This window comes from Rhea americana, unplaced genomic scaffold (assembly GCF_003343005.1).
Source record: "Rhea americana isolate MKP2758 unplaced genomic scaffold, rheAme1 scaffold_189, whole genome shotgun sequence".
In the NCBI taxonomy this organism is placed as follows: Eukaryota; Metazoa; Chordata; class Aves; order Rheiformes; family Rheidae; genus Rhea; species Rhea americana.
In genome coordinates, this window is record NW_028186027.1 from 1,639,853 (window position 1) to 1,655,475 (window position 15,623).

The 15,623-nt window shown below is 54.9% G+C and overlaps 1 protein-coding gene across 2 annotated transcripts in view; it reads right to left on the reverse strand.

Moving 5' to 3' along the window:
• KCNC4 (potassium voltage-gated channel subfamily C member 4) overlaps positions 1-15,500 on the reverse strand; it is a 21,019-nt gene extending 5,519 nt beyond the window's left edge. Inside the window, exons 1-3 of one of the 2 annotated variants that reach the window (XM_085302286.1) lie at positions 14,629-15,500; positions 8,186-9,122; positions 5,999-6,184 (exon numbers count right to left, since the gene is read on the reverse strand). In XM_085302286.1, the coding sequence (XP_085158412.1) occupies positions 5,999-6,184; positions 8,186-9,122; positions 14,629-15,279 (1,774 nt within the window). In that variant the 5' untranslated portion in view covers positions 15,280-15,500. The remainder of the gene's footprint in view (positions 1-5,998; positions 6,185-8,185; positions 9,123-14,628) is intronic. The other variant, XM_085302285.1, reaches the window with a different exon arrangement.
• Between the last annotated feature and the right edge of the window lie 123 nt (positions 15,501-15,623).

The following is a 15,623-nucleotide window of genomic DNA, read 5'->3' on the forward strand; positions in this document are numbered from 1 at the left end:
AAAGAAAAAGAAAGAAAAAGAAAGAAAAAGAAAGAAAAAGAAAGAAAAAGAAAGAAAAAGAAAGAAAAAGAAAGAAAAAGAAAGAAAAAGAAAGAGGGGAACTGCCTGCTGCTGGACAAGGAAGAGAGATTTATTCATCTGCTGCCTCCAGAAAGCTGAGGCTATTAAAAAGACAGACCTAAAACGCTATGAACGCAAAGAGGTCCCGGCGGGAATCCAAGCCAATCCATTCGGCTCCCAAGGCCGAATCCAGGCCTTGGGAGCAGACAAAAAAAAAAAGAAAAAAAAAAAATCAGCCACCCCGCTCAGCGCAGGGCCTTCCCTGCGAGAGGAGCCCGCTCCAGAGGTCTCATCCCATCTCCTCCCCGCTCTCCGCAGCCGCATCCCTGCCTCCATCCACCCAGAGCACCGTGAGCAGGCGGCGCTCGGCGGCAAAGCCGAACTCCCGGGCTCAGTCGCCAGTCGGGGCCGGGAAGGGACGGGACGGGACGTGCTTCCCGGCGCCGGCCGGCTCCGTCGATGCCGGGAGACCGAACGGTTCCACGCGTCGGTCCTCAGGGGTTCGGGTTTTGTTCTGCAAATCGCTTTGAATGAGCAATGAGGCTGGGGAGTTTGTGGGCTGAAGCAAACGGGGAAAGAAGCAGAATTCRAGCAAATACGTGATTTGTAATGAATTATTCCCTCGGCTCCAGTTTTTACGCGTGCTCTAGGAGCAAGCTGCTGCTGACACCTTTCTGCACAGAGGAGCAGGTGGACGTGCTCATTTTCCATGAGAAATTAAACTCAAGTGCAAATATTATTTCTTTAAGTGCAGAAACCCTTCGCGCTCCCACATTGCTTAAGCTTTCACGACGRAGCGCCAACCGGATCAAGCGTTCTCACAGGCCGAGGTTACCTTTCCCTCCGGAAAGCAATCAGGTATTTGCACCGAAACAACCCCGCGGCCCCCGGGGAAATCTCCGGGTTCTGCTTCGATGCAAAGGCGCCGCGTCGGGGTTGCCGGCGCTGGCCCGGCGCAGGCCCCGTTCGGCTCGGTCCGGGGCTGCCCGCTCGCGCCGAGACGGTGCCGGAGTGGAAACGGCAGCGGGAAGCCGAGCCGGCGCGCGTCGAAGGCCCGTTTCGCCCAGCCGAGCGCAGGGCGGACGAGGACGCCACCGAGACGCGAGCGCAGCCCTGAAAAGCTCTAGAGCGCTGCTGCTTTAAATCCGATTTTATCCACTTTCTATACTTATTTCTTAAGTATTTCCTAACCGCAGCAGCCAACCAGGCAGGCACGGAGGGTTTTCCACCTCTTTTCATAACTGAGATCCCTACGAGGCGAAGCATCTCCTCCAGCAAAGCTTCTCCCCGCTCTAAAGCTGAGAAAGGGGAGGAGAAGCGAGGGCTGGTTGCCTAAACCTGTTGCTGACTTCAGCAAAGCTTTTCCACTGCCCGCAGCAGAAGCAAGAGCAGAATCAACCCTCAAAGAGAGGAGCAATTTCCTTATTGGCTTCTTGGCCCAAAGCCACGGCCCAAATCCATGCAGCGAACAGGCTGAGGCCGTTAGTGCACCCCGAGCCGCGGGGGAGGCCGGGGCGCCCGCGCAAGGGTTCCCCCATCGCAAGCCGGGGATGTTTCCCGCGCTCGGTGGGCGTTCACGGCCGGTTGCGATCGTAGGTTGCAATTAACCGGAGGTTAATTATGGATCCAACCCCCAAATGACATCGGCTCGGCCGAGGGTCATTAAGGGGCCTGCGGGAAGCCACCTCGTCGGTGCAAGGCCCCGCTGACACGGCTCGATCCTTTCTAACGATGATCTTTGCCCTCTTGCAGAGATCACCCGGTAAAAACGGGGCAGGAGGGCAAATAGAAACAGGGACAAAATCGCGCTGCCAGTTTTGATTAGGTCTTAAGCAACACTTCGTGGGACAGCACTTCATAAGGATGTTTGATAGCTCCAGCACCCCTCTGAGACAGRGCTCCAGGACAAACAGCCACCTGCCCAAAGACCAACACTTGATTTTCCCCACCAGTTTATTCCCAGTTCATCCCCAGGCTTGCTGGCACGTCYGGGAACAAGCTCGGGAAGAAGCGTGTCTCCACTTCCTCAGTCCTGAAGGTGACGGTGGCTTTCCGCGAGGCCGGTGGAAGAGCTGCATGCCAAGCGCGAGCACCCGGCTGCCACCGAGGAGTAAAGTTGCAGAGCACCAGCAGGCTGTGCTATGCTAATTGCCACTGGTGCYGCTCGTTAGCGAGGCTGGTATCCCAGCAACTCGCATAGGTGCTAACTGAGGTCACCAGGATTGGTTTAAAAATGGGTTTGTTGCCAAGGAGCTGTGTGGAGGCATCTTATAAACACAGCGATGGGGCAGTGTGTACCTCCCAGGGCTCTTCTCCCCCAGGTCCCGGCGACCGGGCGACGCTGGGGAGCCACGTCACCCACGTGCAAACACTCGCAGCGTGCAAGCACACGTGCCTGCTTGCATGGGCGCGCATGTGTTGAGTCAGCAGCAGATGGGGTAAGGCAGGCAGGGAACGCGTGCGCTTGTTTGTAACGGTGGGCCGGCACTCGCGTGCAGGTTACACGCTCACACGCGTGCCCCTGTGCCAACACAGACCTGTCCCTGCTCCCCACCTCCCAAGTCACGCGAGGGAGCGGAGTATGTCGTTGGCGCATCGGCACCCGGTGCCCCTGACCACGCGGGCTGCTCAACCCGCAAGCCGCTCTTCTCCCRCACTAACAGCAAGCAGCAGAGTAAAATGAGCTACGCAGTGTGCTGGGCTTCGGAAACCAAGCCAAAAAACTAATGGAGGCCGCTTTGCAATGCCAGCGTGCCGTCAAAGGGAGGTGCTGCAATCCCTGATCTGCTGCAGAGATCCAACGCCGAGAGATAAATTCCCTTCCCTCCCTGTAAYTTGCTTTCCTGTTGCACCCCTTGAAAAGCCACTCTGGTTTCAGTCAGTCTCTTGGTTTTCCCAGGCCCTCTTAACCAACCTAGCCCTGTACCAGCAATCTGACCCACCCTTGCTCCCCATGCCTACAGCCCACAGACCCATCCAAGCAGAGGACGGATGCTCACATGCCAAGACAGACCCATGTCAGCATGTGTTAGGTACCAGCTAGAGACATTGCAGGAAATTTCTGAGCAGGACCCCAGGGCTGGACGGAGATGAAAGGTGGGAAGCAATCCCCAACAGCAGACAAGCAAGGGGCTGCAGGAAAGGGTAGCTCTTCTCTCGGAGCTGCCCCAAAGAAATCAACCTCTGGAATCAKGCTCAAACCATGGCTGATGCCAAGATCTGCAGCATATTCCAAGCAGTCCCATCTCATGATTTCCACAGCTTGTACAGACACCAGTACCTGTCCCAGGATCTGACAGATGGCCATCAGTAAATCGGGCTCAGAACCAAGCTCATCTCAATTTGCAGAGCTGCCAACATCCCAGTACCAGAACAAACAGCCTCAGCAGGAGATAAATCAGGAGCTCAGGGAGAGGTGCCTCTGCAGCTCCCCATGGCTTTCGACCAGAAGAAGATGTTGCTTTGCCCCTCTGATCAGAGCCTCCTTAACCTCACAGCAAACCTTGACCATACGGGAGCATTTCACAGGAGAAGACATCAGCCTCGACCTCCTGGGGCAGCATCCCACCTGTCACCAACAGCCTGAGAAGAACACAGAAACAGAGGCTTTCTCTTTCCAAAAAGTCTCACCCATCACTCAGGACCTCTGAACACCAGATCCACCCTTCTCCAGGCATAGGAGCCTTTCAGCAAGGTGAGGACAAGTGACCCACGCACACATCTATTTTTAACTGTATAAAACACTGACATTTGCAGGAAGGACACCAGAGTGAACCAAGAGAGATCACTGAAATGCCCATTCAAATAGCTGTTCCTGTCACCATGAAAGGAAAAAAAAAATTGACCTCCTGTAACCAAGCAGTATCACTTGGGAGCAGGACTGGACCCTCGTCCGTTTGAGCTGCTCTAGTTCCSTTGACTGCAGTTGGCCAAACTAAAATGCAGCTAAAGAGATGCCTGGATTGATGTCTTGTAGAGGAAAAGATCAATGTTGACTTTTGACCCTCCCCCCCATCCTTTCTGGCTCAACATCGCCACCCAGGTCTGGGACAGGACTAGAGCCAGCCATAGGCATAGGACCCACTCACCTCTTTTCATTTGTCTGTGTTAAGAAAACAGACCAAGTTAACAGAAAAAGTTTTTTTTTTTTTTTTTTTTTTTTTTTTTTTTTTTTTTTTTTTTTTTTTTTTTTTGTGTGAAAAAAGGAAGGGGGGGATTATAAGCAAATGTTTATATGATCCCCCTCTGCCTGAACAGAAGATGAACAAGGCTTTTTTCTTTCGGTCCCTGCTTTCTCCTCCATTTTTTTTTTTAAGAAGAGGAAAGAGGGACAAGGTTGGACAGCAGCACCAGAGGAAACCCTTCATTTCCCAGAATGACACAACCAATTTGGTTCTACTAATGCAATAAATGTGATTGCCTCCAAATGTCTCCCAGGGGCCATAAGAAAGCCTGGCCCTGGACAGCCCAGGACAAGCTGGACTGCCTCCCTAATGAAAGCAGGCTACTCCCTACAGTATAAAAACTTCCAGGAATGTGGGATGAACCCAGCACCAGGGTCAGATGCTGCAGACCCAAGGCCAAGGTCTTCCTGTCCCAGTCTATCTAGACTTTACCATCCCAAGGGATTAAAAAGCAGCAGACTCTGAGGACCTGTGAAGCACGAGCACTGTAAGCTAACAAGCCCTGCCCTGAAGCTCAGAGACGCAACATGTCCTCTTTCCTCCTGTCTGGTCCCAAGTCATGCACACCGATCCCACTGAGTAACCACGGATTAGCTGGTACCACAGAGGCAGGTCAGCTCTTCAGCTATATTACCCCACACCACTCCAGATACGCAAGTGAATAAGAAAGAGCTGGAGGAACGAGCCAGACCCTAAGGCTTAACTTGGCAATCAGCTACCTGGGTTTGGTGGCTCAGGGTAGCCTCTGGATTCATCCTCCCAGGGCCCAGGCTCTGAGGTGCTGGGGATAAACACTGGGCATGCTCACTGATGGGGCAGAAAAGGGCTGGAGGACAGTGCAGAGGGATCAGGCCAGAAAGGCTGGTTTTGCTATGGGAAGAGCAGTTGCTTGTTTTTCTAGCTGGTTAGCCCCAATGTTTTCCAGAGAAAACTTCAAAACTTCAGGCTTAACAAAACCGACTTTTCGAACCCAGGAACAGCCTTTCTGGCAGCCCAATGCTTTCACTGCTGTTTCCCAATAAAGGGCTCAACCCCACCAAGAGTCWTCACAGGAGAAAAGGAAAAGCGCGCCCCCCTCACTCCCCAGCCATCTTTCACCTAATGAAAACCTTTTGGCCAACTTCAATCAGGATCTCACTGCCTYCCCAGCAGAGCTCTCCCCTTCACACCACACTGAGCTGGCTGGATAAGGAGCAGGGAGAAGAGCTGGAGGGGCAGTAGGAGCCAGAGCACTGATGAGCAAAGGGACAAATTTGTCCCCAGAGGCAGCAGTCTGGCCGGCGTGAGGTCACAGCTCCCACATGGTGGCAGCCAGGGGAGGAGGAAACAAAAAGGGCATAGCTAGCACAGAGAGATATGATGGACAGAGACGAAGCCAGTGGAGAGGTAGGAAGACAGGTGTATGAAGACCAGTATATTCAGGGGAGATGGAGGAAGCAGAAGACAGCCAGGCAGATGGACATGAATCATGGTCTCAGATGTAGTAAATCCATACCCAGACATGCTGGTCAAATCCTTCACTAGCATCACAGAGCAGAGGCTGAGCCTGAAGGGAGTYGAACGCCAAGGCCATTTAGCACCTTAAGGGCCAGCCCATGGCATTCACAGCCGCCAGCTGGCCTTGTGTAGGCACAAGGGGCTTGATCCCTGCAGAGCATGCTCTCTCCCAGAGCATCAGCCTCACTCTTCCACCCCCATCCTTCCCAGCCCACAGGCTGGCTCTGGCCAGCAAACACCTCCAGCCTCCCTCATACCTTTTTGGATGCCTCCATCTGCTGCACAGGAGAAGTCACCTGTGGCCAGCAGGAAGCACGTGGAAGATTTCTTGTTCTTATCTCTYGTACTGGAGCGCCGCATAGGCCGCTTCTCTTCATCGGATGGCGACAGCGGCTGTTCCTCATCTGACAGCACCACATTGGCTTCACCATTCTGCTTAGAGTCTGCAAGAAGATGGCAGAGACCAACCAGCAGTTAATAACCTATAGGACAAGCTGCTCCCAAGATTCAAGGGTGGACAGAAGGGTTTGTTTAGACCACGTAAGGAAGCAGAGGACCAGATTGCAGATGGCCCAGAWAAACACCCAAGGATTCAGGCACTGATCCCAGCCTGGACATGCTAACTTACTGTGTCTGGGGAAGCAGGACCATGCCAGATTTTAATCCCAAGCAGCAAAGAGCAATTCTTGCTTCCTGCTGAGAGTTATATACCCTAYGTGGAGCAAAGCAGGACTGGCAAGGGGAAGAAACACCCTGGTCTTTGAGACCCACCTGCCCACTCAAGTGATAGGAATTAACTCTCCAAAATTCACACCAGTTGAGGAAATCTGGGCTGCTCACTATGGTGGTAAAGTGCTAATTTATGTCATCTGACTCTGCAACTCATTAGCAGAGAGGATATTTTGCCAGGTGAGGATCTGCCCCCTGGACTGAGCTCCTGGATGAATGCAGGGGTGAAGAGACTGGGTTGACCTGCTGCCTACAGGGTGGTGGGGTTTTTTTGTTTTTTGGGGTTTTTTTTGTTTATTTTTTTTGAGGGGGGTGCAGGGGGAGTTCCTCTCACTGCTGTCCTGGGCTCCTGGGGCAGATGGGCTCCATGAGCGCATGTGAAGGGGAATTTGATAAGGTGGAAACACCCATCTGGGGCATTCAGACCTTCTCACGTCAAACAGGGTGAATGTGCACCACTGTTAGACACACATGACCAGCTGTGTTGCTGCTGCTGTTCAGGGTAGACCTCAGGGAATGCAGCGTCGGCACCAGACACTGGGCTCCAACAGCCCTGACCCTCTGTTTATTTGCTGCAAAGCTGCAAAATTCTCTCCTAGATGTGCCCCAAGCACAGTCCCRAGACACCAGCCCTCTCATTGCCAAGCAGGCTGAGCCCATTCAGTCCTCATTCCCTGCTACCAACACTGCCAAGCGAGTTGATGCCAACAGGCATAGCAGCTGATCGACAGGTATCAGTCCACCAGGACCAGGACATTCACCCAGCCGACTCTTTTCACCCTGTGCACCGTTGGCCCTCTGCTACACCCTTTGCTAYTGTCCTTTGAAAGTCACTCAGAAAGCCAGATGGGTTTGAACCAGGGACCTGGAGGTGCCTTTGGCAGCAAACCGAGCTGAAAAGGCAAGCAGCCTCCAGGCCAAGCCATGATACCCCAGCAGAGTTCCCATGCTCCCCAGGAGCTCAGCCCAGTCCACCACTGTCCATGGCTGGACGCTCCAAAAGCAAGGACATGCCCTCTCCCATCACATAAACAGCAACTGCAACCTGAAAAAGAGAGTAGCCAATCCAGAWTTTTCAGCTTATTGCAGTGAGGCCAAATAATGAATGTACAGAGGCTAATTCTGCTCTTGCCTGAGCACAGGATTTGGATCAGCGTTGGCCTTGCCATGCAGAGATGCTCAATTTACTTGAAGACAAATGCGGAGGTAGAGGTCAGACCCCAGGGAACATCCATGGATTTATCCACTTTGGTGAACACCCTTCATTTATGGTGGGAGGAAGCAAATCTATCCCAAGGGCATTACCAGGCTAAGACGGGAACTGAACCAAAGGTCTTACCTCTGTCAGGGTAAGGAAGATGTAGATTAGGTAGAGGTATCCWAAATTATATGAAGGTGACTTCATCTACACCTTTAAGAGAGCATAATATGGCCTTTCTGCAGCGGTTCTGCCCCACCTCAGAAGGGGGATTTTGATCTACAGCATGCTGGTCTACCCGTAGAGCACGCAATAACCAGGCACCTGAGGGCCCCAGCTCCTTATGCACCAAGATCTCACCACSTGGAGAACAAGGGGCTGCATCCCGCAGCAGGGCCAGTCCCCAGAGCCTCTGCAGCACCAGGGAGATAGGACAGAGGGGACAACAAACGCTCCCTTGGGGGCTCCCAGAAGCGTCCCCTTCCCTTGGCCCAGCCCCRGGGCTTTGGGATCTCACCTGACCGTTTCCGCTCAGCTGCCCCCTCCTCTACTGCCAGGGGACAAGTGTCGCTCTGAGTGCTGTTGCGGGGAGAGTTTTCCTCGGATTTGCAGTAGGTAGGGGAGTCCAGTGGGGCCGGACGGGGTATATGCTTTTTCTTCTTCTTTGGCAGCTTCTGCTTGGCCATGGCCAGCGAATAATACATCCCAAAGTTATTGACAATGACAGGCACGGGCATGGCAATGGTGAGCACCCCAGCCAACGCACAGAGAGCCCCCACCACCATGCCTGACCAGGTCTTGGGGTACATGTCGCCRTAGCCCAGGGTTGTCATCGTGACCACAGCCCACCAGAACCCAATGGGGATGTTCTTAAAGTGAGTGTGGTCACTTCCACGTGGGTCAGACGTCTTGGCTCCGATCCGCTCAGCATAGTAGATCATGGTGGCAAAAATCAAGACCCCCAAGGCCAGGAAGATGATGAGCAGCAGGAATTCGTTGGTGCTGGCCCGGAGCGTGTGGCCCAGCACCCGAAGGCCTACAAAGTGCCGTGTCAGCTTGAAGATCCGGAGGATCCGGACGAAACGGACCACCCGTAGGAAGCCTAGCACGTCCCGGGCAGCTTTGGAGGATAGGCCGCTAAGACCTACCTCCAGGTAGAAGGGCAAGATGGCCACAAAGTCAATGATGTTGAGGAGGTTTTTGATGAAGAGAAGCTTATCTGGACAGCAGATGATGCGAACCAGGAACTCGAGGGTGAACCACAGGACGCAGACACCTTCAATGTAGGTGAGGATGGGCTCCGTCTCCACTTTGTGCGTCAGCAGAATCGTCGTGGTGTTGCCAACCACAAGGGTCTCCGTCACATTGACATCAATGTTGAAGGCCTCGTGTGTCTCCAGGCAGAAGGTTGTGATCGAGACCAGGATGAAAAATAGCGAGGCAAAAGCAACTACCTGCAAAAGAAATTATCTGGGCCATTAGCTGAACCTCCTGGGGCATACACAGAAAGATTGTTGTCAGCCTTTGGGGAGGATGGTAATTTGATGAACTGCCATGTCTCAGGGCAGCCTGAGACATACTTCTGGTGTCACCTGCATTTGGCATACCTCTTCTAATCCCCTCCTAGGGGTGAGAGAAGTCCTCATCTGACACAAATGGGCACAACAGGCTCACAACACCTGGTGAGTTGTCCTGCTCCCACCCAGTCACTCCCTTCCTCCGCAAACCCAAGGACCATGGACCGGGAAAGTTCCCTCGATCTGTCCCAGGAGATAATCGCAAACTTCAGTGTCTGGGGATGTCAGTCCTGGACCTTTCTCCCAGTGCTATGATAGGTACTGGGGAAGGTGTGCTGGGCTCCAGCCATGGCTGGAGTTGTGATGGAGAGGACCATGATGGTGATGAARGGAGACTTGTAATACCCTCCGTACAGAGTAAGCCTCCACTGGAAATGGCACAGAAGGCAGCTTTGAGAGGACCTGCTTAAAGATCCTTCCCCTGCATTAACCCCAAAGCCCCCCACATCAGAGATTTGTGCCATCCACAGCCGCGGCATTCGGGCTCCTGATTCGCCTCAGATGTAAGCGAACGAAGACGGACCAGCAGTACGAGGTGGAAATCAAAGGCTGTGTCAGAAGAAACAGTTTGGTGGCACTCCCGCCCAGTCAATCACACTCAGGCCTCCTTCCTGGCAGGATGAGCTCATGATGAGTCCATTAGCTAGAGCATCTGTTTCTAAGAGCACCTGAAAAAAAGCCTCCAAGCAGAAAAGCCCTTCTTCTACTTTCCTTTAGGATCAAAGCACAGACAAGATGGGCTTCCTGGGAGAAGAGGGCGCTACGGCACCCACTGCTGCTAACGCACCCCGCCTGCTGCCTCCGCAGGCATGGCAAAGCCCCGGCACAGAGCAGGATGTGACCTGCCTGCTCTCAGTGCTTTCTGGCCGAGAGAGACCGGCTCGTTTTGTCGTCAAACCCACTTGCCTGGCTTTATTCAGCAGGCAGCCGCACTGCAAGCCTGCTTGAAATTACAGCCAGGGTCCTTGGCTGGAGTGAATCAGCAGCAGAGGCAGCCTGAGTCACGCTAGAGAAAAACCCGGCCCTAGACACCGGTATTAATATGCTGGGGACAGTCAGGAGACCTGGGCCTCCTGAGAGCATCCACACAGGGGTCTCCAAGGACAAACCCGCTCCTGGCACAGCACAGATTCAGCACAGAGAGCATCAGCCCTCTAGAAGTTAGGTATGAAGTTTAAGCCAGACTTTTCCTCTACTTAAAGGAAAAATCTCTGCGAGGCAATTATCCCCGCTCAGGTTAGACAACTGCCGCAGATGGGCTGAGCTGCTTCATACCCCTCTAACCAGACCACCCTGGACCACGTGCCATGATGTGGCTGTCCTGGAGGTAGCTCCTAGGCATGCTGCAGCCTGCCTTCGCCAACCAACCTTGCCCTCAGCAACATGGGCAAAATTTGGAGAGTGAATCTAAACAAGCCAAAGCGGGATCTTAAAGCAAGGCCGTTGTAACTTGACAACTGTGTCTACACTGTGGTGGCATAGCCAGAATAATCCATTTTTCTGCTCAGCCTAGAGTAACATTCCTGAATTTCCCCATACGAGTAATCTCGGGAAAACTTTCCAATTAAAAACTTAGAATCAGAGCCATGTGGGAAGAAAAAAAAATACCAAGGAAGATAGTGAGACCCTAACGCTGCTCTCTAGAAGGACCAAAACACTCAGGCAACAAAACAACACTGCTGTATGAACCACGTAGGTGAGATCCGATTTAGCCCCAGGAGCAGAACCAGCCTCTAAAAATAGGAAACTCAAATTCACAGCTGCTGCAAACCAACCTCCTCCTCCGAAGTCAATAGCGCTGCTCCCGTTCTGTGTCAGCTGAAGAGCTGACCTGAGATCTCTCATCTCAGCTCTGGCCTCTGTCTAGCTCCCAGCTAAAGTTTTTTTTTTTCCGAAGGTGTCTTCTATACATGTCTCTGTATATACACACATGCAGCCTGATGTTTTGGTGGAACTGACACTGGGTATTTGCTCCGCAGAAGACACCCAGACGGCAAAACATGACCCTGTAAGGTCAAAGTTTCGGGCTGGCACTTCTATATGGGCTTCTGGGAATGCCGTGCCTGGCTCCCACTGCCTCTCGTGGGACAGATGCATTTGGTGATGGCACAGAGAGGAACACCAGCTCTGGAGGCTGTGACCTGCCCGCTCTCGGCTGTACTGGCAGCTGGGACATCTGCCCTCCTAAACTACCTCACCTCCTCCGAAAGCAGGACACTGCAAGGGCAAGGAGCATCTAGAAATTGTGCCCATCCATCTTCTTCTGGAGCCAAAGAGCAGAGTGCTGGGAGAGATCCGCACGACTTCTTTTGACGCGGAAGAAGGCCTCAGCACTGGGAACCCAGTAGCCACCGCTACAGCACCAGGAGCCTCACCAAACAAGTCCTACAGAATCCGCCAAAGAGCTGCACGGTCTCAACATGTGCACAACAGTTTGGGATGGCTGTTCCCCAAAATATCATGACCCCTGTGTGTCACTAGCCTGGAAGTCTCCGAAGAASTGAGGTCAGGACCGCAGAAGTAAGTTTGAAAGGGGGGAAACTGAGGAACCCCAGCTGTGCAGAGCTTGGAAGTAAACCTAAAATCCCCCAAGCGCGCTCCAGTCACAGCGAGCGCGAGGCTGAGATCTCCCTGAGCAGCTTCCCGCAGGGAGCAGCAGATTGTCACGCTCCAACCAGGACCACAAATACACTAGGGACCAAATTTTCACAGTACCTCTGAGACTGGACTAGGAGCAATAATCCCGTGGGCATTGATGCTACATGGGCACGACAGGCTCCCCCAGCTGACAGCTCTGGGAATGCCAAAAGAGAGAAATACCCTAAGGAGGGTCCTTGCTCCCATACTCCCAAGCCACCCCTTGTAGCCCAGTTTATTTTGGATTTCTTCCTGAGCGTCTGACTTGCTGTCAGAGGAGGCCTCCAGGCTAGAGACATTATTTAAGTTACCTCTGCTGCYGTCACGTGAACCCCTGTCACCTCCCATTTCCATGCCTTTATTTACTACCTAGTGGGTGCCTTCAGCTTTCAGYAGCCCAGCAAGGCTATGGATGGAGAAACAGGTCTCAAGTGGATGCACAGCTCCAGGGACCACTGGAGGCTGGTGGCACCACCCCTTTCCCTTTGAAAGGGCAAGGAGAACCAGAAATGGGGTACTGYTAAACATCTCACTTTGGGTCCCCTCAGATCCCTGCAGAACCACACTGCAGAGACGGTCACGGGTCCATGAGCGCCCTAGCCCTGAAYGGTGACGCAGAACCAGCGACCGTTCCCCGCAGAACCTAGGTGCTCTGGGCAGGTTGCCATCGCCAACAGGCTGATCATGGGGCGGTTGCGTGATTTCTAGCAAAGGTTTCCCTGCCTGTGCCTCAGTTTCCCCTTCTACCAAAGTGTTTCTCCTAAGCAATTGCAAAGATGCACCGGTATCTTAGCCTGGAGCCTGTTACCCAGAAGGGCATTAGCATTGCAGGGACTGGGAGGCGAACGTCCCTGTGCCGGTGCTAAGTCAAGCCGTCATGCTGGAGAGGTAGGACGGAAGCAGGGAGCTCCTGGGGCAGACTGGGCCCGCTCCAACCCTTGCTCTCATTTCCCAGTCAGGGCTCACGTCCCGGCCATTTCTGTTGCCTTCGACACGCTCCTGCTGCTTCTGTTTAGCGAACGCCTTTCCAAGAGCAGCTCAGCGCGCAGGCAAAGCAGACCCAAATAATAACGTGGAAAAAAAAATCTCAGCTGAATGATTTGGCTGGTTTTCTCGGTTTGGAGCTTTGAACATTCAGAGCCCTCAGAGACGAGCAAGGGCTTRGGTCCTCTCTCCCGAACGAGTAACGCTCTTGCTGCCCCGCCGTCCTCTGCGTGTGCCCATCGGGGGCCGGGGGGCTCCTTACGTTAGCTGCAAAGATGCCTCCTCGGCGAACCGACCCCCTGCCCTGCGCGCTGCTGGTGGGCGTGAGACGCCTGCCGGATTTCTTATCATTGCAGCTAAAAATGCACCCAGGATTCATTTAGACCCCAAATACGTATGCGCGTGGTGTGGCAGATTTATAAACTGGGCTTGACAGGGGGGACATGCACGGAGAGGACTGGGGGAACGCGGAGCGGCACGGGTGGGCACTCGGAGGGGTCGGCAGGCAGAGCTTTGGGGATGATCTAAGAGTATCCGGGAAAAAGGCATGCAAAAYAGTGCAAAATAGTGGTGGGAGCCTAAAGATATGCCCGGTTACGTGGGACACGTCACGGCAGGTTTGAGTCTGTGCGAAGGGAAGGTCTGCAAGGGGTGCTGAAGCGCACGGGTGGGTCGCGGGCGTTTGCTAGCGGGCGCACACATTTGCACGCGCGTTCGCGCCATACGTGAGCCTCCAAAGATGTGCGTTAGATGAAGCCGGGGGGGGGGGCGCGCGCTAGTCGCGGCTGCGAACCCGCGCCGGCACGTGCTGACGGAGACCGTATGTTGCGCGGGGGCCGCCAGCGACACGACGACCTTGCACGCGCGTGCCCGGGGACGGGCGAGCGCCGGGCCTGGGCTGCAAACACCGCACGCCCGTGCGGGCGCCGTGGGCGTCCGTCAGCGGGGAGAGGGCGAACGCGGGTGTGCAGGCTGGGTGCACCAAYGCAGGTGGCTATCCCRGGGGAGCACCCAGGTGCGGGCACAYGGGTGCAGGGACAGGGGTGCTCCYCTAGCGCACGGAGGGGTGCAAGCCTGGACGGAGGAGGGTGCATCTCTGGGGCCACCTGCCGGGTGTGAGCGCCTGAGGGACAAACTTCAGGACCTGATTTAAGATTTTTCCCCGGGAGCAGACGGGCACGGGGGTGTTGGGGGGCTGTGATTTGTGCCCGGCTCGGGAGGGAGGGCACAGTGCGCCAGCAAGCGAAGGCGCGCGTGTGCGCGCCCTCCAGCCCCGGGCTCCCTGCTGTAAGCCTCTGACATTAAACATTGTTTTCAGCATGTAGATACACAGAACCTAGCAAGAGGAAACTAAATAATCCAGCCTGTCCTAGAGCGTCCTGAAACTCCGCCAGGGCTCAGCCCTGCCAAGGACTCTCCCTGACAATCCCTCATCGCCGCCGGCTCGGACGTGACAGACGGGGACGCGCACGGGGCAGGGCCYGAGGGCCTGAAGGGGGCAGGTGGCAGGGCTTGGACGTGAGGGTTGTCCCAGCTCCTCCAGTCCGCGTGGGATGCTTGGGAGGGGACGTGAAGGATGAGATACTTCCCAGTAGGATGGGAGATGGCCAATGGGTCTCATGGCAGGAGGGGGATGGATTCATGGGGGGTCCGTGTAACCCAACGGGAGAGTCTGCTACAACCCATGGGGATGGGGAGATGATGACACAACCCAAATATGGGCCCCATCCCACCACCCCACCAACGCATCTCGGGTGCTTACCCTTGCTGCCTTGGATGAATAGGGATCTTCAAAGAGTGCCCACATCTTGGGCTGCCAATTCCGACAGCATCCACCCCCTCCGGCTGCCCCGGCAGCCCCTGGCGGCCTATCATCCATGCCCAGGCGTTGCAGGGCCATCTCCCTACCCCCTTCCTCTTCAGGCTCCTCTCCGCCAGCCCCTCCACCAGGCTCGGGACTCTCAAAGATGTCCAGGGCCTCTTCAGCATCACGGTGTTGGCGGTAGGTCATCCAGCAGCAGGGCTCCACGTCCGTCTCATCAATGCCCCAGTAGGTCAGCTCCTCCTCGAAGAGAGGCCCGCAGATGTCTGCGGGGCAGTGCAGCTTGCCCGTGCGGTAGTAGTTGAGCACGTAGGAGAAGATCCCAGGGTGGCGGTCAAAGAAGAACTCATTGCTCTTCCCATCAAAGTCAAAGTTGCTCTGGGCATCGGGGTCGGCGAGCCAGGCCAGGCGGGTGCCTGGCAAAGTCCGTAGGGTGCTTTTGTAGGTCTCATGCCGGGTGCCCCCTACATTGATGGTGATCTTGTCTGAGTCTTCCCCTTTGCCCATCTCTTCCTTCAGGCATGTTTTGGAGGGTGGTTTGTTCCCAGACTTGCGTCCACGGTAGGAGGAGACACACACCGAGCTGATCATAGATTTTGGTGGATGGGAGATGCACGCTACACGCACCCTTCCTCCGGGCGAGGAGCTGGGAGTCGGTGGAGGCGGGAGAAGGGGGCAGAGATGGGACTGGGAAGGGGAAAGCGGGGGCTGAGGCTTGGCCTTCCCGGGCCTCAGGCAGCCCCGACGCCGGGCGAGGACCGGCAGGCTGGAGCCGAGCTGGACACAGGTGGCAGCTCGGGGACGGGAAGGGAGGCTGCAACCTCCACCTCCTTCCAAACCACCACCCCCCCAGAAATAAAAACCGCCCTAAATGAGGAGCCAGCCCAGCCCTGCCAGGGAGCAACAAGTGGAGGCAGGAGGGGGGCCGCGGGCAG